The 22791-nt window shown below is 55.4% G+C and overlaps 8 protein-coding genes across 8 annotated transcripts; 5 read left to right on the plus strand and 3 right to left on the minus strand.

The window, feature by feature from the left end:
* Positions 1 to 452: 452 nt before the first annotated feature.
* B0H18DRAFT_848140 (aquaporin-like protein) lies at positions 453 to 1793 on the minus strand (the record flags this gene model as incomplete). Its single annotated transcript, XM_048039575.1, has 9 exons — positions 453 to 508; positions 573 to 775; positions 830 to 924; positions 982 to 1119; positions 1173 to 1295; positions 1342 to 1401; positions 1455 to 1516; positions 1576 to 1663; positions 1716 to 1793. Coding segments are annotated over 9 exons (903 nt in total), but the record flags the coding sequence as incomplete, so codon positions are not given.
* A 1748-nt stretch (positions 1794 to 3541) lies between these two features.
* Positions 3542 to 5876, plus strand: B0H18DRAFT_1124988 (cytochrome P450; the record flags this gene model as incomplete). The annotated part of the gene is made up of 14 exons (XM_048034950.1): positions 3542 to 3790; positions 3845 to 3959; positions 4013 to 4030; positions 4093 to 4112; positions 4174 to 4185; positions 4234 to 4299; positions 4353 to 4458; positions 4517 to 4659; positions 4710 to 4932; positions 4986 to 4995; positions 5052 to 5345; positions 5411 to 5485; positions 5535 to 5654; positions 5708 to 5876. The coding sequence occupies 14 exons, from the start codon at positions 3542 to 3544 to the stop codon at positions 5874 to 5876; spliced, it is 1620 nt and encodes a 539-aa protein (XP_047887060.1).
* A 340-nt stretch (positions 5877 to 6216) lies between these two features.
* B0H18DRAFT_99425 (uncharacterized protein) lies at positions 6217 to 7811 on the plus strand. Its single transcript, XM_048045241.1, has 5 exons — positions 6217 to 6531; positions 6579 to 6637; positions 6691 to 6985; positions 7046 to 7202; positions 7271 to 7811. The coding sequence occupies exons 1-5, from the start codon at positions 6500 to 6502 to the stop codon at positions 7559 to 7561; spliced, it is 834 nt and encodes a 277-aa protein (XP_047887061.1). The 5' UTR covers positions 6217 to 6499; the 3' UTR covers positions 7562 to 7811.
* Positions 7812 to 9511: 1700 nt separating this feature from the next.
* On the plus strand, positions 9512 to 10397 carry B0H18DRAFT_1124990 (uncharacterized protein; the record flags this gene model as incomplete). The annotated part of the gene is made up of 3 exons (XM_048034951.1): positions 9512 to 9792; positions 9853 to 10003; positions 10059 to 10397. 3 exons carry the CDS (start codon positions 9512 to 9514, stop codon positions 10395 to 10397), a joined length of 771 nt encoding a protein of 256 aa, XP_047887062.1.
* B0H18DRAFT_99559 (uncharacterized protein) lies at positions 10373 to 11855 on the plus strand. The gene is made up of 4 exons (XM_048045343.1): positions 10373 to 10517; positions 10581 to 10843; positions 10900 to 11197; positions 11271 to 11855. Exons 2-4 carry the CDS (start codon positions 10675 to 10677, stop codon positions 11785 to 11787), a joined length of 984 nt encoding a protein of 327 aa, XP_047887063.1. The 5' UTR covers positions 10373 to 10517; positions 10581 to 10674; the 3' UTR covers positions 11788 to 11855.
* A 1134-nt stretch (positions 11856 to 12989) lies between these two features.
* On the plus strand, positions 12990 to 14028 carry B0H18DRAFT_99587 (uncharacterized protein). The gene is made up of 4 exons (XM_048045367.1): positions 12990 to 13116; positions 13166 to 13359; positions 13422 to 13719; positions 13783 to 14028. Exons 2-4 carry the CDS (start codon positions 13323 to 13325, stop codon positions 13979 to 13981), a joined length of 534 nt encoding a protein of 177 aa, XP_047887064.1. The 5' UTR covers positions 12990 to 13116; positions 13166 to 13322; the 3' UTR covers positions 13982 to 14028.
* Positions 14029 to 14817: 789 nt separating this feature from the next.
* On the minus strand, positions 14818 to 16175 carry B0H18DRAFT_1215581 (uncharacterized protein). The gene is made up of 3 exons (XM_048036645.1): positions 15596 to 16175; positions 15371 to 15542; positions 14818 to 15314 (listed from the first exon to the last, which is right to left on the minus strand). Exons 1-3 carry the CDS (start codon positions 16118 to 16120, stop codon positions 14896 to 14898), a joined length of 1116 nt encoding a protein of 371 aa, XP_047887065.1. The 5' UTR covers positions 16121 to 16175; the 3' UTR covers positions 14818 to 14895.
* Positions 16176 to 16482: 307 nt separating this feature from the next.
* B0H18DRAFT_1087591 (major facilitator superfamily domain-containing protein) lies at positions 16483 to 19027 on the minus strand (the record flags this gene model as incomplete). The annotated part of the gene is made up of 11 exons (XM_048032186.1): positions 16483 to 16514; positions 16784 to 17029; positions 17083 to 17256; positions 17314 to 17534; positions 17601 to 17830; positions 17898 to 17962; positions 18027 to 18135; positions 18201 to 18308; positions 18401 to 18525; positions 18856 to 18916; positions 18992 to 19027. 11 exons carry the CDS (start codon positions 19025 to 19027, stop codon positions 16483 to 16485), a joined length of 1407 nt encoding a protein of 468 aa, XP_047887066.1.
* Between the last annotated feature and the right edge of the window lie 3764 nt (positions 19028 to 22791).

A 22791-nucleotide genomic window follows, 5' to 3' on the forward strand; every position in this document is an offset into this window, starting at 1 on the left:
GACCAGTGTGGCTCCGGACGGATATGGAAGTCTTTCCCAAGAACAATGGCCAATCAGCACGCGAGGAGCACAGCACGGACAATGCAAGATCGATACTTAGATCTTGTGGCGGCCATAGCAACGCAACTACAAAATAGCCTTTTCGGAAGTTTCACCGTGTCACTTACCTCGCGGCGAACACGCTGCAGCGAGCGCGTGGCAGTGAGCTCGCCACAGAGCTTGGGTTCAACAAAGCCTTGTCTCGTCGGGCATGCGAAACAAATTGGTGATTCTGGAGAACGTATGGTCATCGCAGCCGCAGAGTGTCGCTCACTATTGTACAAATCGCGTATGTTCGGGTCGGAAACACAAGGGGAAAAGCCTGCAAGGGCCCAGCCAGGTCACTTCGTCAGAACGCGCTCGCAATACTCAACGTCATTCTTCACGGACGAAGCGGGGCTTTCGGCTTTGCCGCGATCTTCGTAGGCCTTCGTGGCGCTCAAGAGCTCGAGGGACGCGGGCGTGAGGACTGGCGAGAAGGATCAGCATGAAATTGAATACAGCCACCCATCAATAGAATCGAGGATACGCACCGCGGTCAGAGTCGGTGAAGATGAAGTGGTAGAAGATGCCTCCCAAGATCGTCGCGGGGATGTTCGTCAGAGCAGCGATTGCAGCGTAGCTTCCGCCTGAAGCCGGGAGCCCCCAGAGCGAGAGGACTGCCAGACGACCGCCGACGTCGCGTGCCGAGTTAGCTGCGAGGCTTGCGGGAGAAAAGCCCCAGATGACGATCCCACTGACACGGCGCGGTCAGGGAAAGCGGCGCAGGGAGGATCGAGAGCTACCGTACTAAGTAAAGCCGATGATCCAAGGAGCGGCGACCGGAGGCGAAAACGCGTTGGTGGGATCTAGGCAGGCGAAGATCACGACGGCTAGGACGAAGTCCTAGAACAGCAAGTTGAACGGATGGACGCAACGGGCGAAAGGCACATGAATACGCACACAGACGAATTCATTCAAGAAGACGTTGCCCAGGTTAGCCCCAGGCGTGGCGTACAGTCCGAAGATGCCGCCTGGGCCTTGCGCCGTGAACATGACTGAGTCGTAGAGATCCTTTGCTTGCAGACCTGCAATCGCTTCCTGTGACGGGGGTTAGTTCTGCCAGGTAGCCTGTCATGGGCCAAGTCACAGACCTTGATCATGTCGTGGTATTGCACGTAAATGAGCAAGCACGCGACGTAGGCCCCAACAATTTGCGCAACGATAAGTCTGGTGCGACGATGGCATAAGTTGTGATCAATATAAAGGCTAGTTGACTGGTAGTGGTTTGGCCGTCTTACCGCAACCTCTCAGAGGCGTAACATTGCCAGTGAGCATGTGCCAGATCGTGAAGGCAGGATTTGCGTGCCCATTGGACGTCGGCTGTGCATTACATTTGTCAGTGGCTAGGTCATCCGAAGATAGCTGTAAACCACCAGACAGATGATAACCGCCAGCACGATTCCAAGGGAATATGCCATCCCGACTTGAAGCACACCTGTAAACAGTGCATCGTCACTATGACTGAGGTTATGGATATGCTTCGCAGACACATACTGCCGACGCCCTGCACTCCCAGGAGGTTTCCTAGGACATACGTTGCAGTCGATCCAGTACCCGCAAACGTGTAGAGGAAGGTAGACAACTGCGTGAAGCCGTCAGGAGCTGAGCCACATGAAGGCAATTCAGCCACTCACCGCTTCCGCGACGAACTCTACGAACCAGCGGGCACGTCCCCGCCTGTGCTTCTGCCAGGGGGCCAGGAGCCGCGGTTGTGGGTGGCTTCTGCTAGACGTACAACGGGAGTCACCCTCGAAGGAGGAACAGGATGCTGCATGGTGGTTACGACCCGAGTAGAGGAGCAAGAAGGGGCGGCGCAAGTGAATGGAGAAGACCATCACTTATATATGTACTATGCGCTAAGACGATCGTGATCAGGGGCCGCAATCTTAGTCCATTTCAGCTCCATGGACGAATACAGCGCGTGGAGTTTTCGTTCCTTCGAAGTGGGCGAGTCTGGGCGAGTTCCCAGACTTACCCTTGGGCGGCGTGGGCCAGAGCTGTCTGTAACGATGTCCCAAGACATCGGTGACATCTGGGACCTCGAGACATCGCTGTTCCTTAGCCTACTCCTAGAGTGGAAGAGAGGTAAGCATTTCAGATGATCTGAGTAGTGGCTTTGCCTGTCTTCTCAATGTCATGTGTGTGGGAGCACGCGCTCTTGATGATGAACCCGTGAACAGCGGGTCGACTGCCATTATTGGGCAAGCTTGTTTGAGGCTAAATGAACAAGAAGCGTAACGTATAAGATTTTAACTTACCTTCCCGGTCAGTAGCCCACTGTTCTTGTCAGATGCCAACTTAGCGGCTACTCGAGTTCGTTTGAACGTCTGTATTCGAGTCAGGCCATGAGTGTGACGGGTTTTCGAGGGGAAAGTCAAGGTAGTATCGCGGGACTTCTGCGGCCAAACATTGGGATCTCAGGCTCTTCCTGGAAAGGCCCCCTGATGCTACGCTGGAGCCATTGGGTGTCATCTGCCAGTCACGGTGGGCGGAGCCAAGGTAACGACTCCTCGTGTAAGTAGTCGATACCTAATGCGGAACTCAACGCCACAAGGCGGGTTCTCCCGAAATTAGAATTCGAAGCGCTCGTGGTCGCGAGTCGCATCCTTCTGCCAGCGCACTCAGATCAAGTTGAAGGCCCTGGCCGGACAATTTTTTTCCAGATCGAGGGAAACGGACTCCATTTTTGGCTCCAAATTCAAGTTGAATCGACAACCAGCTTCACCCGGGACGAATGATTAATGACGGGCCGGTGACACGCACCATGGCTCATCTACAAGGGATGACTCATCGGATAGCTCGCGCCATACCATGCTCTAGGTGTCAGCTCGTTGGACAAGTGGGGAATGGGAGGTAAGTATGCCAGCGTGTAGGACGGCGGGGGGACAACTGGGGCGAGGGCGAGCCAAACAAAGTCGAAGGTGTGTACCGGTGCTGGACATGTTCAGTTTACGCAACTGTAGCAAGTCTGAGCTACTAACTGCAGTCCGCCAAAATCGCCCTCTATAATCTTGCGCCTTTGTGTGAGTACACCAATTTGATTGTCCAAATAGTATAGCTCGTGGTGACTCACTGCAGCGGCCGGCACAGTCAGCCTCAGACAGTCATTGCGCAGCCGCAGCCTGTCTCGACATTGCAATCCCGCTGATCAAATACTTATACTCACCGTCTGGCCAGCTGTAGAGCACCCGAGCTTACCGGAGAGGCATGTGGCCACGTCATACAAGCGGCAACGGCAATAGCTCCAGCCTCCGACACACGTCCCGTGGCAGTTGGCCTGAGAATTCCGACGAAGCTGTGTTGTAAGCCTGAGTGTAGTAAGTCATCATTGTAGTGATCTGTCGCTGTAGTGGTCTCCGATCTACGGGCTGACCAACTCGTCTGTTGTTTGGATAGATTGCCGCCCAGCGACCAACGCACAAAAGCGCCGGGTAGTCGAGTTCGTTCCGCAGGTCTCGCTATGATCGTCTTCATCCAATCCCAGGTGTTGCCGTCTGCAGGGGTCGCCTTGCTGATCTACGTGCTGTGGAAGGTAGCCAGAATCCTGTTGGCACCGCTGTGGTCCACGCTACGAGATCTGCCCGGACCGGCGAGCCCCAGTCTGATCTATGGCAATCTTTCCGACATACACAAGGCCGATGATTCAGTGCTGCATGAAGCTTGGGTTGAAGAACATGGCCCAACGATCACCTACAAGGGCTGGTTGAACGTAAGTCTTGGACTCTGTGCGACCACATTATTAGTTGAACTGACATTGGGTCAGTCACACAAGCTATACACCCTCGACACGAGAGCTCTGGGGCACATCTTGAGTCACTCACACGACTACGCCAAACCTGCAATGGATGCTTTCTTCTTGGGAAAGATTGTTGGTCAAGGTATGTCGCGAGACAATGCCACGGGACACCATTTGACGGGGTCACCACTACAGGTTTACTCGTGGTGGAAGGTTAGTGATCAGCATCATTATATCAATAGCTGGTACTGACGACATTTTGACGACATGCGCAGGTGATCAGCACCGTCAACAGGTACGCAGTCTGAGTCACGCCAGCCATGCGAAGTCTTCTAATCGATGTTGCGCGTCCACAGCGTCGTGTTATGGTAAGCTGTCCCATCGCACACCGCTCGACTTGTCTCATATGTTACAAGAATCCAGCCTTCGGATATGCTCAGATCCGGGGGCTGACCGAGATCTTTGTCGAGAAAGCACAACAGGTGGGTACCAATCGTACTGAGTGTAAACTGCTCTTCTCATAGACCATCGCTAGCTGCGGGACTTCTGGAGCGACCAGATCGCAGTCGCCGGCGCTCCTGCCAGGATCGATGTTACCGCTGGTTTGGGCAAGATGACTCTGGACGTCATCGGACTTGCTGGTTCGTTGTACCACCCGGTTGTCAAGCATCGTCCAGTTGACCGCCGCGAGTTTTCTAGGATTCAATTACGACTTCAATGCATTAGATGACAAGCCAAACGAGCTCAATCAGGCGTTCACCACCATGTTCCAAGCCATTACGAGCGCTAGCACAGGCTTGGCCGTTGTCCTCAAATATGCATTCCCAATCCTGGATATCATTGTGAGTGCTCCGCCTGTGCAACACGGGCAAGCTGAAGTCATACCGAACAGCCGGACAGCTTTGCGAAGGGCACAAATACGGCGCAAGCGGTCGCACGGCGCGTTGGCATGCAGCTCATCCAGGACAAGAAAGCGGAGGTTATGAGGACTTCTGACGAAAAGGGCGTTGGCGATGCCTTAGGCAGCCGCGATCTTCTCACATTGCTCATAAAGGCCAACATGAGCACGGACATCCCAGTGAGTCAACGTCTGTCCGACGAAGACGTCCTTGCACGTAAGTATGCCTGTACCTTACACGCGCTATCCTAACTGACTACGGGCACAAAGAGGTACCGACGTAGGTCTTGGAATGATTCGCTAGTGCCACAGAAGCAGATTTCTGACCGATCTCAGGTTCCTCATCGCGGGACACGAGACCACGAGTTACGGAACTGGCTGGGCTCTCTTCGCTCTCGCTCAAGCGCCGTTAATCCAGCGCAAGCTTCGCGAGGAGCTCCTCGGCGTGCAGACGGACACGCCGTCGATGGATGAACTCAACGCGCTTCCTTATCTCGATGCCGTGGTGCGCGAGACGATGCGGCTGCATGCACCGGTGCCAGCTACTGCAAGGGTAGCATGCAAGGACGACATGATCCCTCTCAACACACCGTATACCGACCGTCATGGCCAAGTCCACGACCACGTCAAGTGAGCCTCCATCGCTGATGCTCTGGTGTGTTGGTTGTCTGACGGTAGTTGCAGGATTCAGAAAGGCACACAGATTCTGATACCGATTCTCGCTCTGAACCGACGCAAGCACTCTGGGGCGAGGACGCTTTCGAGTTCAAGTGAGTCCGCGGCCATCCGTATATGTCAACAGCTCTTACGAGTCTGTAGACCGGAGCGCTGGGAGAAGCTTCCTGAGGCAGTCCAGAGCATCCCGGGTGTGTGGGGCAATTTGATGACCTTTATAGGTGGACCACGCGCTTGCATTGGATATCGATTCTCGCTCGTCGAGTGAGCATGTCCCCGCTCTTTACACCGCTTCCGCGGGACTGACGCCTCAACAGGATGAAGGCGTTACTTTTTGTCCTCGTGCGAGCATTTGAGCTGGAGCTCGCGCTTCCCGCGAACGATATCATCAAGAAGAGTGCCATCGTTCAACGCCCGTACATTCGGGATCAGGTAGAAAGGGGGAGCCAGTTGCCATTACTGTTCAAACCTTATCAGAACGTGTAACGCCTCGGAACACGTAGGTACGCTTCCCTGACCTTGACCCACCTGGCGTTGACCTTAGTCTCGAGATAGGTACTTAGTGTGCGGAGATTCCATCGACCATGAATGGATTGAGACTGGTCTACTTGACTGTGCTGTCCTTGTGTGCCACGAGTCGACTACGCCTCTCATGTCTCTGTGTCGTCCGTGGCACCAAGGCGGACGCAACATTCAAACAGACTGGACTGCTCTGATTGACCAGCGCCAGTACCGGGCAGTGGTAAGGCCGGTGAGGCGAGGAGGAGAGTCTCTATCGCACGCTTGTTGCAGTAACGGCGCTTCTGCGGACTCAGTTTAATTTGACCTGGCCCTAGAGCGGTGCGTCCATTTGCATTCTCGGATTAGCTACGGTGTCTGGATCTAAGTGAGCCCTGAGACACATTCTTGATCATTAGTAAATGGTGTTGCGTGGCTTGAGTTATGTCATGCCATAAAGGGGAACATCGCCCTCGAGCTCCGTCGACTTGATCGTCGATGGAAGCAAGCCTTGAGGACGCCACACAGCCAAAGGCATGATAAAAAGAGAGGACGAGATGTGGCTCGTCGGGTGCCGACCTACATTCGCTCGACTGGACAACTAACATACTATGAATCCTCAAGAGATTACGCCCTCGATTGGGTGCGTATCTGTTGTAGTTGCATTACTTTCGCTGACTGTCATTTCAGAACTTCGACTTGTGGCATGCTCAAATCCCCGTGGAGAGTTGGGTCGATTAGCGAACGATGTGAGTCGATCAGTCAGTTTCCTGCTGGTTAATTGACTCAATATACATCCTAGCCTACGCGGACGATGGGGACGTCCTCGTCTCATCTTGCGATGGCGTACGCTTCAGAGTACACAAACGGAATCTACACATGCACTCGGAGATCTTCCCTGGGGACGACTTTCTATCAGACGACATAGTCAACCTGTCGGAAGACTCGTCTACATTGGAGCTTCTCTTCCAATACATGTATCAGCCTCCGCAGCCGGACTTGCGCGCCGTCACGTTTGAGCAGCTGGCGAAGTTGGCGGAAGCTGCGGAGAAATATCGTGTTCTGGCCGCCATGGAGAACTGCAAGGTTTCAATGAGGTACGCGCGATTGCGATCTCCATTTCCTCTCAGCTCAATGTCTCGACTCTGCATTGCTAGGGCCTCTTTATCCACTTGCAAGGAGCCATTCGCTGTACTCGGCTATGCTGCAAGACACGGGCACAAGGATATCTCTGCTGAGGCCGCGCTCAGGACGCTGAGTGTATCAGCGAAAGATGCACTCGATCATCTCGGGCCCGCACATTTCATTAGATGGGTGAGTCTTCACTACAGCAAGCCGATTGAAATCATGTTCACGTTCGCGGCTATGTTTCGAATGGATAGTGTCTCTACCGCGATCCATGGGTTCAGGCGCTACTCGATGCCTACCGTCCACCACCCCCAGGTGGTATTCTGCATAAGGGCGGGCTCTGGGAGTGTGATCTTTGGAAGCCCTTCGTACTGGCCGTGGTCGACGACATGGGCCATGACTTGGAGGCACCCCTGCAGTTCTCCTCGGTCCTCGAGAGGAACTACGCGAAACTGCAGGATTGTTGGCACTGCAAACTGCGCGCTCAGACATGGCGGGATCAGATTCACCGTCGTGTTGCCGAATTGCGAAGTTTTCAGTTCTAGTATGCAACAAGGGAATGTCACAGTTATGTTTGATGGTCTATCGACGTGGTCTGGTAGTGTTCTTGCGTCTGTACACTTCTTTGACTGCAGGTTCGAGTCTGAACCAAGAATCACAACAGGTTGAATGATCGTACCTAAACAAGGAGCAGGTGGATGTATGCTGTGCGAATCTTCTTGCCACCAGGCTGATCTTCGACCTCGTGTCAAATACTAGATGAGAGTCGCGCAGCGTGACAAGCTGTACATTGTGCGAACAGAAGCTTGGCCTCGACGGTGCCACGAGGATGCAGAGTGGCCGAACACCATAAAGCATGCTCCCTATGAGGCATTGGATGGCTCGATGCTACGTGCGCCCGACTCATAAACCACTGCACACTTGACTCTCGTCCAAAGCTTCACCGAATCCACACGATTGCGCCGAGGATGTCCGAGTCTCAAGCGCCAACAGCAAGGCACAGCGAACGTTGTGCGTACTATCCTCAGTTGTCAGATGTCGCGTGCATAGCATTCACCTAGAAACATCACAGTCAATGCCTCCGACTCAGATATCACGATTTCTCCTCAGATGGGGTGCTCTTCAGCGTGCACAAAAGAATCTAGCAGCTCATCCGAAGTGTTCCCCGACGGCGACCTTGCAACCAACGATGAGATCGTGCCCCTGTCTGAGCAGTCGTCCACGCTAGAGCTGCTGTTCCAGTATATGTATCGCCAACCGCAGCCAGACATCACTTTGAACAGTATCGCAGCTGGCTGAGGCGCGGAGAAGTACCGCGTCTTCTCTGCAATGGAGATCTGCAGGGTTATGATGAAGTGAGCATTGAGTGGGCTTCTTGACACTGGTATGTTCGCAGTGTTGACTATCACGACGATTCTTCCCGCACAGACTGTCGTTACCCAAAAATGCAATTGCGTCCTTGCATATGCAGCAAAGCATGGTTACACGAAGTATGCGTGGAAGCAGCCCTCACACAATCCGGTGGAACCACGAGAGGTTTTCGACATTTGGGCACATGTGGTTCGTACATTGGGTGAGTGAAGGTCCGGATTGCGGAAGCATGTTCAAGTTTGTGGGACAAAATACGAACTTACAGACAAACAGGTGCTTTACCGAGAGCCATATTTGAAGGCTCTAAAGGACGCGCATCAACCGTACACGTCGGGAGGGCTCTTGCATAAGGGGGGCTTCACAGAGTGCGACCTGTGGAAACCCTTCAAATGAAAGTCACCAATGCGATCAGCGGCGATGTAGCAACGCTCAATCGATCAACGAGATCTTACAGAGGCTTCCGCTGCGCTGTCGACCTGTACACAATGCAGCAGGAGAGCAGAGGCTTGGTCCACACAGATTATCAAGAGGATCTCGACGCTACCACAGTTTAGTCTGCCTTGTAACGTCACGGTGACCATATGTACTATCACATAGTACGTAAGTAGTTGCGTAGCTGAGTACTACTTCAATCACTAGAGTTGGGAACAGATGGCTCATGATTGGTCGCATGCAATACACTAGCAGCTTGGTTCAGCGTACAGTTCAATCAATCTCGCCGTCTTGGACGAAAACGTGAACACGTCAACTTGAACGTTTGAACTCCAGTAACGTTCCGAGTCCTACAGTGCCCGGCAATAGCCGAACTTGCAGCGCCATGGTCGCGTCTGCCAACGGCAACTCGGTAGAACACATTCATATATAACCTTTGTACCACTCCATTCAAGTGCTGGCCTGTAGCTGGTCGGAATTGTCTTCTTATCTAGCCTTTGGCTCTCGTCTGCCACATCATAGTACCTGTACACAGAAACGAACAGTTGGACCAACGTATATGCGCATACAATCGTGACCATGTCGGTAGGTTCGAGCTCAAATATAGTGAACGATGTGAGTACCCTGCAGAGAGGTACACGTCAGCAGACGCACTGATACATCACAGTTTGCGCCCCGGATGCGACATCACGATGTCTTCGTCTGACGGTGTATTGTTCAAGCTGCACCGGAACAACCTGGGAGTCCACTCCGACGTCTTCCCTGGTGTTGAGTCGGACGTCGTCCCTGCGCAAGACGAGATCGTACTGCTGGGGGAGAAAGCATCGACACTGGAATTACTGTTCCAGTACGTGTACCGTCAGCGGCAACCCGACTTGGGCAAGTTGGACGCGGAGGAGTTGGCGCTGTTGGCAGAGGCGGCAGAAAAGTATTGTATCTATTCGGCGATGGAGGTATGCAAAATATACATGCAGTGAGTTCATGATACCTCGTTCACAGAGTATAAGCTTATGGACGTTTTTCGTTTTCGTAGAGCGGCAATACCGAAGATACCTATGGATGTCTTGTTATACGCCGCACGGCATGGCTACACGGAGCTGTGCGATGAGGCTGCTCCGCACACTATCAACATGGATGCGGAAGTCGTGATGCGACGCCTCGATTCCAGGATGTTCCTGAATTGGGTGAGTGGCAGCTGTGTGATAAACCGCTCAGTGCTCACAATGTACACTCGATCAGATTCTATATCGCGAGAGTCGGCTGCGGTTCCTCCTCGACCTGCACCGTCCGAACGTACACATACACACGCATGAAGACTCTGTCGTCGAGGGAGAAGATTGTACCCTCTGGCTCCCGTTCATGGGCGAGGTCCTGCAAGAACTCGGCATGTCGCTCTCGAACGTTAACGATCCGTATAAGATCTTCGACAAACACAAGCACATGCTGGATGACTGCAGTGATTGCCACCTGCTGTTGAGAAACTGGAGCAGTGCTATCAGTATGGAACGTGCCATGAAGCCACTGCCGAATTTCACGTCGTTCGATCGACGAGAGTCCGCGGGAGGAAGGGGGGGTTAGGGCCGTGTCGGTGTGTGACCATATTCACAGGAATGACATTGTTCATGAAAATTTTGGCCGAAAACTGCGTTTTGCTAAATGACGCTATCGACGGTGGGTGGGTGTGCGCAAGGTTATTCGGTAAGTCGTCGTCGTTGTACTCCGTGGCGTGGCGTCTAGATTTGAGATCGCCGTGTGCTACAGGTCAGTAGACCACGCCTGTGCGAAGAGGATCCGAAGAGAAGCAGTCAACAAAGTTGCTGCATGGTCCACCCTGAGCTTCGGCCTCGAGGAAGGCATGAGGCAGCGTTGGCATTCCCATATATTATTCCCGTTCCGAGCCTTGCGTATCCCAGCAGTTTCTCACTGGGCGCACACGTTCCTGCATGCCCTTCGCATCGACGATACGGCGATTGCTACGACGACGCCTTACGATTTGACTATGTCTCCTACATACAGCGAACGATGTGAGTGATCACCTACGAATGCAGCTATTTATCGGCTGAAACTTACTTGCGGACAGTCAACGCTGCGGATGCAGATTTGACGATCTCCTCATCTGACGGTGTACTTTTCAAGGTGCACCGGAAGAGTCTCGAGACCTATTCTGACATCTTCCCCGGGACTGATGTCCCTGTGGACAACGAAATTGTGCCATTGTCGGAGAAGGCTTCGACGCTAGACCTACTATTTCAATACATGTATCGCCAGCGACAGCCCGACCTGAGCAAGATTGACGCGGATGAGCTTGCGATGCTGGCGGAGGCTGCGGAGAAATACTTTGTCTACTCAGCGATGGAGGTATGCAAAGTGTACATGCAGTGAGTGCTGCCAGGCTTAGGGCGGTTCTATTGTGGTACTGTCTCGGAGAACTGATATGTACCAACTTGATAGGTCTGCAATCCCGAAGATGCCGCTGAAGGTTATGGGCTATGCAGCGAGGCACGAGTACGAGAGCCTGTGCGAGGAAGCGGCTCCGCACACTGTCCAGGCTAAGGCTGCCGACGCTTTGGAGTATCTAGACGCACGGTGCTTTGCTAGTTGGGTGGGCGGCTTCGGCAGCCATGATACCTCTACCGCAACTCATAGGACATCATCACAGGTTCTCTACCGCGAACATTGGCTACAAGTCCTGTACGACATCCACCACCCGCCTTTTGCCCCGCTACTGCACAAGGGAGGTCTACCGGAGTGCCCCCTTTGGCTCCCGTTCCAAGGGGGTGTCCTGCAGGACCTTGGAAGCTCACTTGCCTGTCTCCAACAGTCTGCATCAGCGACCGTGGACCGGCACCGGCATCTGCTGGGCGAATGCGTGCAGTGCAAGAAACGTGCAGACCACTGGGTGTATGCGATTGCGGGGAAGGTAGCGAGCATACCGAAGTTCGACCCTACGCTTCGAGTCTTCACGTAGTAGATAGTATCTAATGGACAATAACGGCTATTTTGAGCCCTTGGCCTTTCGCTGCACTGACATCGCAGTCATAGGATTACACACACGGCGGTCTTCCCTGAGAACTATGCGGAATCGCGAGACAAACGACCACGCGTCTCGGGCGCTGGGAGCCCAGGTGAGATTAAATGCAGTCCGGGTTAGGAAGCCATCAGACCGATACGCGTCCCGCCTCTCCCAGCGAGCGACTCTGATGTTGACAAGTGACTTGTCAAGACGAGGCCCGACATTAATTGGATGAACGTTCGCGGTGGGTCCTCATTGAATGTTTCAATTCGTCGCGCTGCCCATTGATGCTGGCTGTCTCACCGCCCACTTGTCAATTCGTCTCAGCCCCGGCCGGGCCCACGGTCGCCGCTGTGTCCTCGTGGTAATGCATGGTCTATCTGACAGAAAGCCCCTCGGACCATTTGCTTTGCACCCCGGCGTCGTTAACCAACCACGTCATCCTAGTAGTATTGGCTTCAAGTGGTCCCTGGACCCTCACAACCGCGTGAGTCACTGTTACCGTACAGCCTGAGCTGCTCAAGGCTATTATCGAGCTCGACCATGTACCACCACTAATAGCCCAGCCTACGGCGCTCGCGATGCCTTTCCTTGCAGCGGCCCGTACCTCCGAACCTGATTATCAACAACGACAACGGATGGGTCACCGTCGCGCAGATTCGCGCCCGATTCGATGCGTTGGTGGCTGCAGGCTATGAGGTGCGTCTGCTAGTCCTTGTCAGTGACAAGATGATTTACTTTCTTCGTGCGCAGGTGATCTTGTCCGCGCTCGCTGAACCAATCTGACAAGGGCTCGCGCTTGAAGACACATACGGTCCTCGACGACTCGCAATGTGAGTCAATACTTGCCCCGTGGGCTCCGCCGCCGAAGGGAGGGCGACGCAGGCGGCGGTCGTCGAAAGCTGGAAGAGGCTGCCCCTAAGCTGTATGAACTGAGTCTGTGAGTCTGGAGGGCATCCCTTTGAGGTATGGTTGCAAGACTCCCGCGGGTTGTATCACTAAGTATTCAATGGTAGGATTGATGTGTTCAATTGTTCGAGAGATGTTGGGCTTGAGCTTGATGTGACACATCTCATCCAGCAATATCTTACAGAATACAATCCACAATTAGACCAGCGGCAGCAGCATATCAACATAAGCCCCCCGCCCCCCCGGCATGCACACAACAAGAAATGAACGAATCGGACGTCACTCAGTACTCAATATTCAATGTTTCAATGCAGGCGCGCCTAATTAACAAGATGGACCTGACGCGCGCCAGTCGAGAAGGAAGCAGTCAACAAGGTTCGGCGTGACCCACCACGATGCATGAGATACTAACAACGTTTCGAAGGCACTGGGAAGACTGGCGACTGTGAGACAGCGGCGAAAATATCATCCGAGTCAAGTACAATCAGATCGAGCGGCGTACCCTGCATGAACCTGCGTTTCATTCTCACATTGACGACGATTTGGTGATCGCAACGACCACCGTCAAAACTTACTTCATCATGGAGGAATCCTCGACCCCCAGATGTAGCGAGCGTTGTGAGTGATCTCCTGATGATGTGTGCGTTGCGGTGTAGACTCACATGCATATGCCTGTGCAGTCAACGCACCAGACGCAGACGTTACGATATCCTCAAAAGATGACGTGCTCTTCAAGGTCCACCGCAAGAATCTCGAATTCCACTCCGACAGTTTCCCTGGGTCTGACGTCCCAGTGGATAATGAAATCGTGGCCTTGACAGAAACGGCGTCGACCTTGGAGCTGCTGTTCCAGTTCATGTATCGCCAACGGCTGCCCGATCTGAGCAAGGTCGGCACCAAGGAACTCGCAACAGTGGCAGAGGCGGCGGAGAAGTACTGTGTATACTCAGCAATGGAGATATGTAAAGTGTATATGCAGTGCGTACTGTGTCGTCACATCATGTCACAACGTATAACTGATCAGCACCACCCGTCGAATAGAGCTGCCATCCCTAAGATGCCACTGGCGGTCATGGGATATGCGATGAGGCACGGGTACAAGAGTCTTTGTGACGAGGCGGCTCCGTACACACTCTCAGCGAAGGCGGCTGATGCTTGGGAGCATCTGGACGCTGGAACCTTCGCCAATTGGGTGAGCGAGTCTGACCAAACTGCTCTTATCGTGAGGGCCGACTTGTAGTGCGTGATTTCAGGTCCTTCACCGTGAACATTGGCTGCAAGTCATGTATGAATGCCATGCCCCGAGTCGTGGGCCGTATATGCACAAGGGTAGCTATACGGACTGCGTTGAATGGTACCCGTTCCAGGCGAATGTTCTACAAGACATCGGAAACTCGATTGATAATCTCAGGACCCCGACAGTTGTCTTTGATAGGCACATGGTGCTATTGAACGGCTGTACGTACTGCGAGAGACGTGCTGGGGACTGGAGGGAAACGGTTCGGATGAAGGTGTCGAGCATACCGAAGTTCGATCCCATGCCTTGAGCCTCCGTACTAGAAGACCGCCCTCCCCTCCGTCAAAGAGGTCTTCTTCAGGGTCTGCCTAGGGGGGGCTAGTAGTATCCATCCGGACACAGAGATTCCCGGGTGTACGATGTGTACATGATGGGGTTTGCACGTAGGAACTATGGCTGGGCTGATCGCCTTCTGTACATAGTCGAAACAATCCAAGCGACATCCTTACATACTGTGTGTAGTACAACTCGTCCATCTGTACCCACCACTCGTCCGCGTCCAGCGCGGGATTAGTTTATGTATTGCGAGCGTCGACTACAAGTCACGTACGGCATTGACTGTCCACTTGACCGTTGCTGCACTGACAAGGGAGGCCTGGAGGTCTCGCGGATTGGCTCCCATTCCAAGGGAGAGCACTACAAGATTTTGGAAGCCCATCTGCTGACCCTTCTGTTGGATGAATGCCTGTACATACGTTTAGCCCGGACACGTTCTCACCAACTTATGAGACTCAAGAGAGGTTATACAGTACATAACGCATCAACATCGCTGTCCAGAGCCTGAAGCAGATGTTGGGACACTCGAGACGGCGGGCAGTCACGTACAATGTATAGATGAGCATCGTAACAAAGTAAAATCAGGCTGTCAAACTCAGCACGTTCATACTCCGTAGCAGTCCGTCCTCCTCAAGCTGGTGCTGAGTCTCGTCCGAACCGCGGTCCCATCTCGCTGTCCCGACCAGCCTCTCTGAATCGCTTAACGACACCTCTAGTCCGTAATCCTCTTCGTCCGAGTATTCTTCGTAGCCCTCATTACCATAGTCTTCCTCAACAACAAGCTCCTCGTCGGGGAAGAACATCTCGCCCAGTCCGAGGTCCGTACACCGCGTCATCTTGAGCAACATGCCGAGTCCCCGGTCATTCTGCACTGCAGACATCCCGGGGCCGTCGAGGAGGTCCCACGTCTCGGCGTCGAGTTCTTCGGCCATGCGGCCCCAGGCGGAGCGAATCACGCCGGGGTAGTTGAAGGCCGCAAGGACAAAGCACATGGGAGAGCCTGTGCACAAACGCAGTTGAGATAGGCACGTCGTCGACGAGTAAAGAGCAACATACAGAGACCGCTCAGCTCCTGCTCGCGAAATAGGTTGGGGGCGATCGGTTCGTGAGGCTTGGGTATTGAGTTCTCGTCCAGCAGATGTTCTGGCAAGACATCACCCAGGTGGTATAGCCGCTGACATGCGGGACAGACCCTCGCAACTTGTCGACTCTTGTTATACCACAATATCTGGGACGAAGTGTATAGAGCTGCACGATCCTTCAGAGAGCATGATAACGCACCAGAGCCGTTTCCTCGGGCAGAACAGAGCACAACATCTCCAACATTTCTTCCTGTGCAAATTCGGCACACAGGGGATCGTCCAGAGAAGGTGGTGAGGCAAAGGTAGAATCAAGAAACGCGTGTACATTGCGGACACGGGGACCGTTCCCCGGATCGTAGATGAACGGCTCGTTAACAAGCGATGGATGGATTCGCTCGTGGTCTTCGGGGACATTGGGCGGTGGTGGCTCCTCGTAAGGGTCTGGCGCGGAATAAGGATTAGGGTATGCTTCGGCAGGGTAGTAGGGATGGTCGGGTGGTAGAGCATTCGCAGCTATTGGCTGATTGTATTGGTATGCTCCTTCCGTCACAAGCTGAGTGTTGCCTGTAGCACACAGCGCGTCGTGTTCGTCGGCACAGGCGACCGGTGCAGGAGATTTGGAGGACGCGTCCTGCTCGTCGTCAAGCGGTCTCTCGCCCTGCGAATATCTCGCCTTCTTGGCCTGCTGCTTGGCCTTCTTTTTCATGTTTCGTGGGCCTGGCATGATGCTATCGTTCGCAGAGGATGGAGGGGTTCAAGAAATTGAACGTCGGAGAGACATGCGTTCTATTCCCAAGCAGCTGTCCGGGCACTGATCCGGACGCGTCGTCACGGTCGCGAGGTGTCACGCGTCGTCACGGTCGCGAGGTGTCACGCGTCAGTCACGCGTGTGACTCTCAACGCAGGAGGTCTTTCGAGGGAAATGGATAGCTATCAATTGAGCCACTGGCTAGAGCTCGTTTTCAGCATGAGCTTCAGTACGTCCCTATCGCTAGCCAACGCGGAAGAGGTTCAGCAGCAGACGAAATCTGCTGCATGTCTCCCTCTGAACGGACGATATCCACACCGCAGATTCCAACAAGTTACTTACAGTGCAGCTGTATCCTCCGTCGTAAATACTATGAATACATACACATACACACATTACTGCCACTCCAAGCATTACGCAAACTCCGCGCTCGTAATACAACGAAAGCGCACTGCACCCCGAACCAGCCGCAGCGAGGCAACAATAACTTAGATCAAACACTCCCACCTCCTACAGGCGCGACTTATGTCCGCGGCGCCATCTCGACAGTCGTATCGGAGCCCTCGCTCCCGTCCACGCTCACCGCGCGCACCGTCACAGGGGTCCGCGGGTCGTCCAGGTCGCCCACGTCCTTCTCACCCGCCTCCTTTAGTGAACTCAGCGACTTCATCGAGGCTGGCGAGCGCGGAGGCCGCGGGGTCTCGGCCATTTCATGCTGGCGGAGCCGCGCGTGCGCCTGCTCGTCTGCGGCACGGCGCGTCTGCCTGCCCTCAATGAGGTAGACGAGCGAGACGGTACCGAGGACGAAAGCGCCCTGAAAGATGAGTGCGCTGCGCATGTTATTCGGCGGATCGGCGTCGGGGCCTGCGCGCAGCGCGCCTTCCGCTGCTCGCCGCAGTCAGCGGGTGATGGGTCAAGGGCACGGAAACGGGACGCACCGAGCACGAAGATAACGCCGAACAGATTCGAGGATGCCCAGAGGAGCGCAGAGCTCGCGTCCGCGTTGCGCGTCGCCTCGACCGCAAGCTCGATCGCAACGGGCAGCATCGTCAGGCTCGTCCCGCCAATGACGGCCATCAACGCAAACAGCCCGCCCGTGTCCCCCTCGTGTACTGCAATGAACGCCACCGGATTAACATCAAACACCTCGGGTGGAAAACGGGACGCACCAGCCCAAACCAGTGCCAGCCACGCCCCTCCGAGGATGGGGCAGAGCACCTTGATCGTGAGTGCGAGGTGGTGCGTGAAGACGCGATCAAAGAGCGGCGCGGTCACCGCGGTCGTAACGATGCCCACAAGGAGAAGTGTCGCGCCCATCAGGCCCGCAAGGTCGTCCGAGTACCCGAACGGCTCGAGATCCTGCGCGCTCAAGATTGAGAACGCGCTGACTCTGTAAACCCAGACACCAACACGTCAATACCCAAGAATCAGGGCTGTCGTCTGGGAGAGGACTTACGCAGCGACGAGCACCCCAAACACCAATGTCAGAATCGCGAAATCCATCCGCTGGCGCACCGTCATGTACGTAGGCTGGTCCACCGGCTCGCGCCCGAGCATTGCGCGCGCGAGGCTGGCGAACGACGGATTCCGCTGAGTCGCAGCACGGGTCGGCGGCGTGGGCGGCGCATCGGAGACAAAGAAGACACATGGGAGGGATGCGCTGTAGATAATCGCGAGGACGAGGAGCTGCCGGCATAGGGAGATGTGGACGGTTAGTCTAGGTGGCGGCGGGAGGGAATGATGCGAGACGCACCCCTGCACGCGGAGTACCGATCAAGGGTGAGATAAGTTGGCCTACCGCCACGCCGATTGGGTTCGCTGCGCTACTCGTCAGCCTCGCATCCCACATGAGTCTCGAACCAGTGCACAAATGAGAACCCACCTATTGACATGAGCATCGTCGCGGTTGTACGCTGGCGCAGGTCGAACCACTTCTCCGAGTAGCCGGGGATGAGCACCTGGAAAATGGGCTGGACGACGCCCGAAAGTATCTGCCCAGCACGACATCCATTCTCCTTCAGTGCATGGAATATGACGCGTGTTCGCGGTGACGCACCTGTCCAACGATGACTAACGCATAGCTCCCACCCGTGCTCAGCCCATCCGCCGTCCCCGCGTACCGTATCCACGCGGATGCCAAGAAAATGAGCGCCCCGATATAGCACTACCATCATCCTGTTTAGCTTCACTCATGTACTCTCCGCAAGCTGCGGGCTTCCCGCACCCCGCTTTGCCGAAGATTAAGGGATGACTCACTGTTCGCCTCAGCCCGAGCTTAGAGTACAACCACGGCACGACGGCCGCGCAGGGTAGGTACACGACGTTGACGCAATTGCCGAGCCAGTTAACCTGGTCAAGTGTCCAGCCAAACTCGTCGACAGCTGCGCGTCACATAGGTGTGTCATGCGAGGCGCGTTGTTTGGATCAGTGTGAAGCAAGAGTGGTGAGGAGGGCAAAAGACGGAACAACGATGCGCACAAGCCCGGCAAGGGACGTTCGGAGTTAGGAGTGAGGTGGGCAGGGTGACGAGAGACGAGAACAGATGTCAGCGATGGTGTGGTGTTCGTCGGGATGGCGTTCAGTGGGCGGAAGGTAGGATGGAGACCGGGACAGGCGGGGATACACAGGACAGGGACATGGTTCGAAGGTTGCAGGTGGACGAGACCAACAGTCAGCGATCGTCTCAAATAGCCAACCAGCCGGATACGCACTGTCATCCGCGATCGGCCCGAACCACACCAACGACATCCCTGCCACGATATTCAGGATCATCTGGTCCGCGCGTACACATCGTCAGCACGACCTTCCCAAACCGCGCGGAAGGGACAGAGAAGGACCAAGACTCACAATGGCGATGACCCCTACCCACCGCCTCTTATACATCCTGTACTCCACCCCTCCCTCTTCTCCCTCGCCATCCTCCGGCGACGGATACGGGTACGCAGACCGGACGTCTGCGGCGGATCCTAGAGGTGCGTCGAACGAATTCTTGTCAGTCACGCGCTCCACAACAGGGCGTGCCCCGCCGTAAGGAAACGAAGGTAGCTGGAACGAGAGCGTCGAAAAGGAGGAGAGGCGCGACTTCGCCATGGGCTCAAAAGGAGGAGGGGAATCAAGGGAGGGCTGGTCGCGCTTGGCGAGGAACGGGAGTAGACGCCAGTGGGACCTCGACGACGGCGAAGATCCAAATGAAACGGTGGGAGAAGAAGAAGCGGATGCAGAACCAGACAAAGGAGGGACGGAGGCCGGTGGGGATACCGCAACCGTCGGAAGAGACGGAGCCGCGTCCGCACGCCGGGAGAAATAGCGATAATATACGCCTGCAAGGACGTCGGGCGAGAGAGGCAGCGTCATCCTCGTCAGTCAGACGGTGACAAACGCAGACACCTCAATTGCGCGCTCCGGACGTGCTGTGGTGGTTGACAGGTGTGATACGGATGGGCCACAGGCACACAAGAATGACAGAGACAGAACAGCCAAAAGAATCAAGGGGCCGTCAGACAGAAGAAAGAAGGAGGGGGAAGGAAAGAACTGGGCGAGGAGTGATACACAAACGCGACGCGACGCGGTAAAGTAGCCTAGAGAAGACGGCCTCAGCCGAGTCCTCGACCCGATACGCGGGAGCGTCGTCCCGCGCGCAAGCGGGACGCGATCAACTCCGCGCCACACGAACCGCCGGGTGATTGGGAATTTGTCGGTGCGATCTCCATCGCTGTGCACAGCATGTCGCATGTCGGCTTTTATCGCTCGCTCGCTTGTCCGAGACCGCACCATACAACGGTAACGGACTCGGAGAGCTTTGGCAGCAACTCTGGCAGTTTACGCCACCTCCAAACAGCAGCTCGGACGCGACCAATCTTCCGGCTTGGATCTAAAGTACCACTGGAAGACACTCCCTGACGACCAGGCCTCAGATCTATCCACCTCGACCGTTTGATTCAATTCCGACAGTTGCTGTCAAAGTTCTCTGACACGAGGAAGATGAGTGGCCGTTGATTGAAACTTCCCCTCTATTTCCCTAGCTGCGCGTCCGAAACGTGTTTCGGACGCGCAGGAGAGCTTGTCTTGAAGGGACGGCGTGCAGTCCGGGTGGATGCCGAGGAGTGATAGACGCAGGTAAGCAGGCCATTTGGAGGCCAGACCCAGAGATGCGGCCGAGTGATGGATCGATGGCCGCCTGTGGGGGCCCGCACAGAACAGTTGAGAACAAGGGAGAGCGCAAGGGAGGGCTGCTCCCATACAGGCTCCCCCCTTATACGCAACCTCGACGGACAGTGGTGACTGAGTTGTCACAGGCAAAGGGGGTCGGTACGTCGTGATGCCTAGAAGACTCAGCAGTCGTTCGTCCGCGAGAGAGTCCGTGCCTGAAACAAATCCGGATTGGAGGCGGAAAGAGGGAAACCTCCATCGCAGCCGAAACCTTCCCTGCCGCCGAACACGCTGATATGTTTGCAGTGCACCATCTCTATCGCTGTCAGGAACCAGGATGGTACGTCATGATAGATCCCATGTAACTTACGGCCATCATGATCAATGACCTTTGTTTCGGTTGGCCGCGATGGCCGCGAGTGGTAGAGGAAGGGGGGAGGAGAAAGGGTAGAGAAGCGGACGTGGGCGACTCACCAGTGGCGGGGCTCTTGGATGTGAGCGGGATTGCGCTGGACGCGATCGAAAGGCGCAAACCCCAGCGGGCCATCTCCGGTTCGTGGACTCTGTCGTAAGAAACCTAATCAATATGAACAGCAGAAGTTGAAGGCGCGAAGAAGCCGAGGGCAGAGTCGAGCGGGCAAGCGGCGAGGATGAGAGATAGAGAGGGGGGGTATTCGAGAGACGCCTGGCGGAGGCATAACTTATCAGAGGGAGGAGGGAGGAGTGATCAGAGAATTAAATGACACGGGCCTGCCGTGTCTGCCCTCGTTCGGCGCAGTCGCGTGCGGGAGCTGCCTGCCAGCCACCGGGCCCCAATCGCGGCGCTCGATCCCGATCGGGGCAGCCAAGACATCGCCTGCCGTGCCCACGTCATCCGCCCTTCCTCACCTCCTCCCGCCGCCCCGGGCCTCCTCCCGCCCACAGCTCGAGTCGCCGCCAGCGTACACCCACCCCCTCGCTCGCTGCCTCTCCCGACGTTGCGCGCGTCCATCTATCCAGCGACGGCAGGCTTGGACTCGTCCCCGTCAATGGCCCTGATCCCAACACGGGGCCCGTGATTCCCATCGACCTCCACGGCACCAGCCTGGCAGTTCCGTCGTGGGTCCCTCGTCTCGTCTCGTCTATCGTCTCGACCCCTTGCGAACGCGGTGATGAAGATATCTTCGTCATGCACAGGCAGTCTCCACTGTAACCAATTCATCAGCTCCCCGCGATGAATCCCATAGGACGTCCTACTCTCTCGCCCGTCATCTAAGCGCACGGACGCAGAGCCTATTCTTGCCCGGAGCCGAGCGAGCCTCCTCGCTCATATTTCCCTCCAAGGCCTTCTGCCGCGCGTCGGCCCCGAAGGAAAGACCCTGGATCGCTCGCACTGGTGCGTTATTCTTGTATGCTCTGCCTGACGCTCCCACAGACCAGCCAGTCGGCTGCATCTCGGGGATTTACCACGGTCAATGCCGCTGAGCTTGTGAACGACGATTGTCAAGTTGTAGATAATGTGCGACCTGAGGGACGCGGTGTTTCAACGCGGAACGTGCAGAGGCCGACCTCGTAGACCTTGCGAGGATGCTGGGTACTCGGGTGGCAAGTGCCAACTCTGGCTGGTCCTCTTTCCTGAAGCTTGGAAGTTTACCTGGGAGCCGGTGAATGCGTCGAACGAACGAAGATTCACATGCACAATCATACGTACGCGGCCCCCTTTTCTTCCCCACCATCAACAGACCGCGACGGCTTGCTCTGCGGTTATCGATTTCGTCGTATATTGCTCGGAGACGCCGCGGGGATAGTGAAACACCGACTCCTTCGACCCGGCTGTGATCCCCTCGTCGCAAATGATTCTCCTGCTTGCTGCGCAAACTGCTACGAGAACTGCGTGAATACGTTGAACCTGCGACACGCTTTGCGCTGTTTGTTACCACATGCGTACGTGGGCATCGAATTCTTCCGTCCTGCCCTTCCGAGTGTATCCAAGCCAATCAGCCACGCTCTGCCCCTCCAGATTCCAGAATCAAGAATGGCTGATAAGCCCAACTTCACCTTCCTCCATTCCTGCACCATGCGCGTGCCGATCACGCGCGTTTCTTCCCTGTCTCTTCTCGAGCTGCTTGTATGCGCTTTCAGTACTCCTCAAGTGACCCGCTGCAAGACCTACCTTAACCACAGACCCAACTGCATACGCGGATGCGCCTCGCCCATTCTGATCACGTCCCTCCTGCACTCCTGCACAATCTCGGATTCTCAGCGACGATCGCCCCCGAATCATATCACCGCTTGGCTCGCCGATAAGCCTGTCCTTCTCGCCTTCCCGTCTTCTCCTGGTCATCTCCACTGTTGTCGCTTCATAAGGCGGGCCAGGGCGAGGGAAGCGCGTGGCCGTGCGTCCCTTGCGGCTGTATGCGGCGAGAGCAAGTACCGAGCTGAGACATGTCCAGATTGGTTTGGTTTGCGACGTGCGCGGATGGGCGTTTCCGTTCTATGTAGGACCGCCGCTGGGTTCT

This window comes from Fomitopsis serialis, assembly GCF_022376445.1.
Source record: "Fomitopsis serialis strain Sig1Antser10 chromosome Unknown B0H18scaffold_139, whole genome shotgun sequence".
Taxonomy (NCBI): Eukaryota; Fungi; Basidiomycota; class Agaricomycetes; order Polyporales; family Fomitopsidaceae; genus Fomitopsis; species Fomitopsis serialis.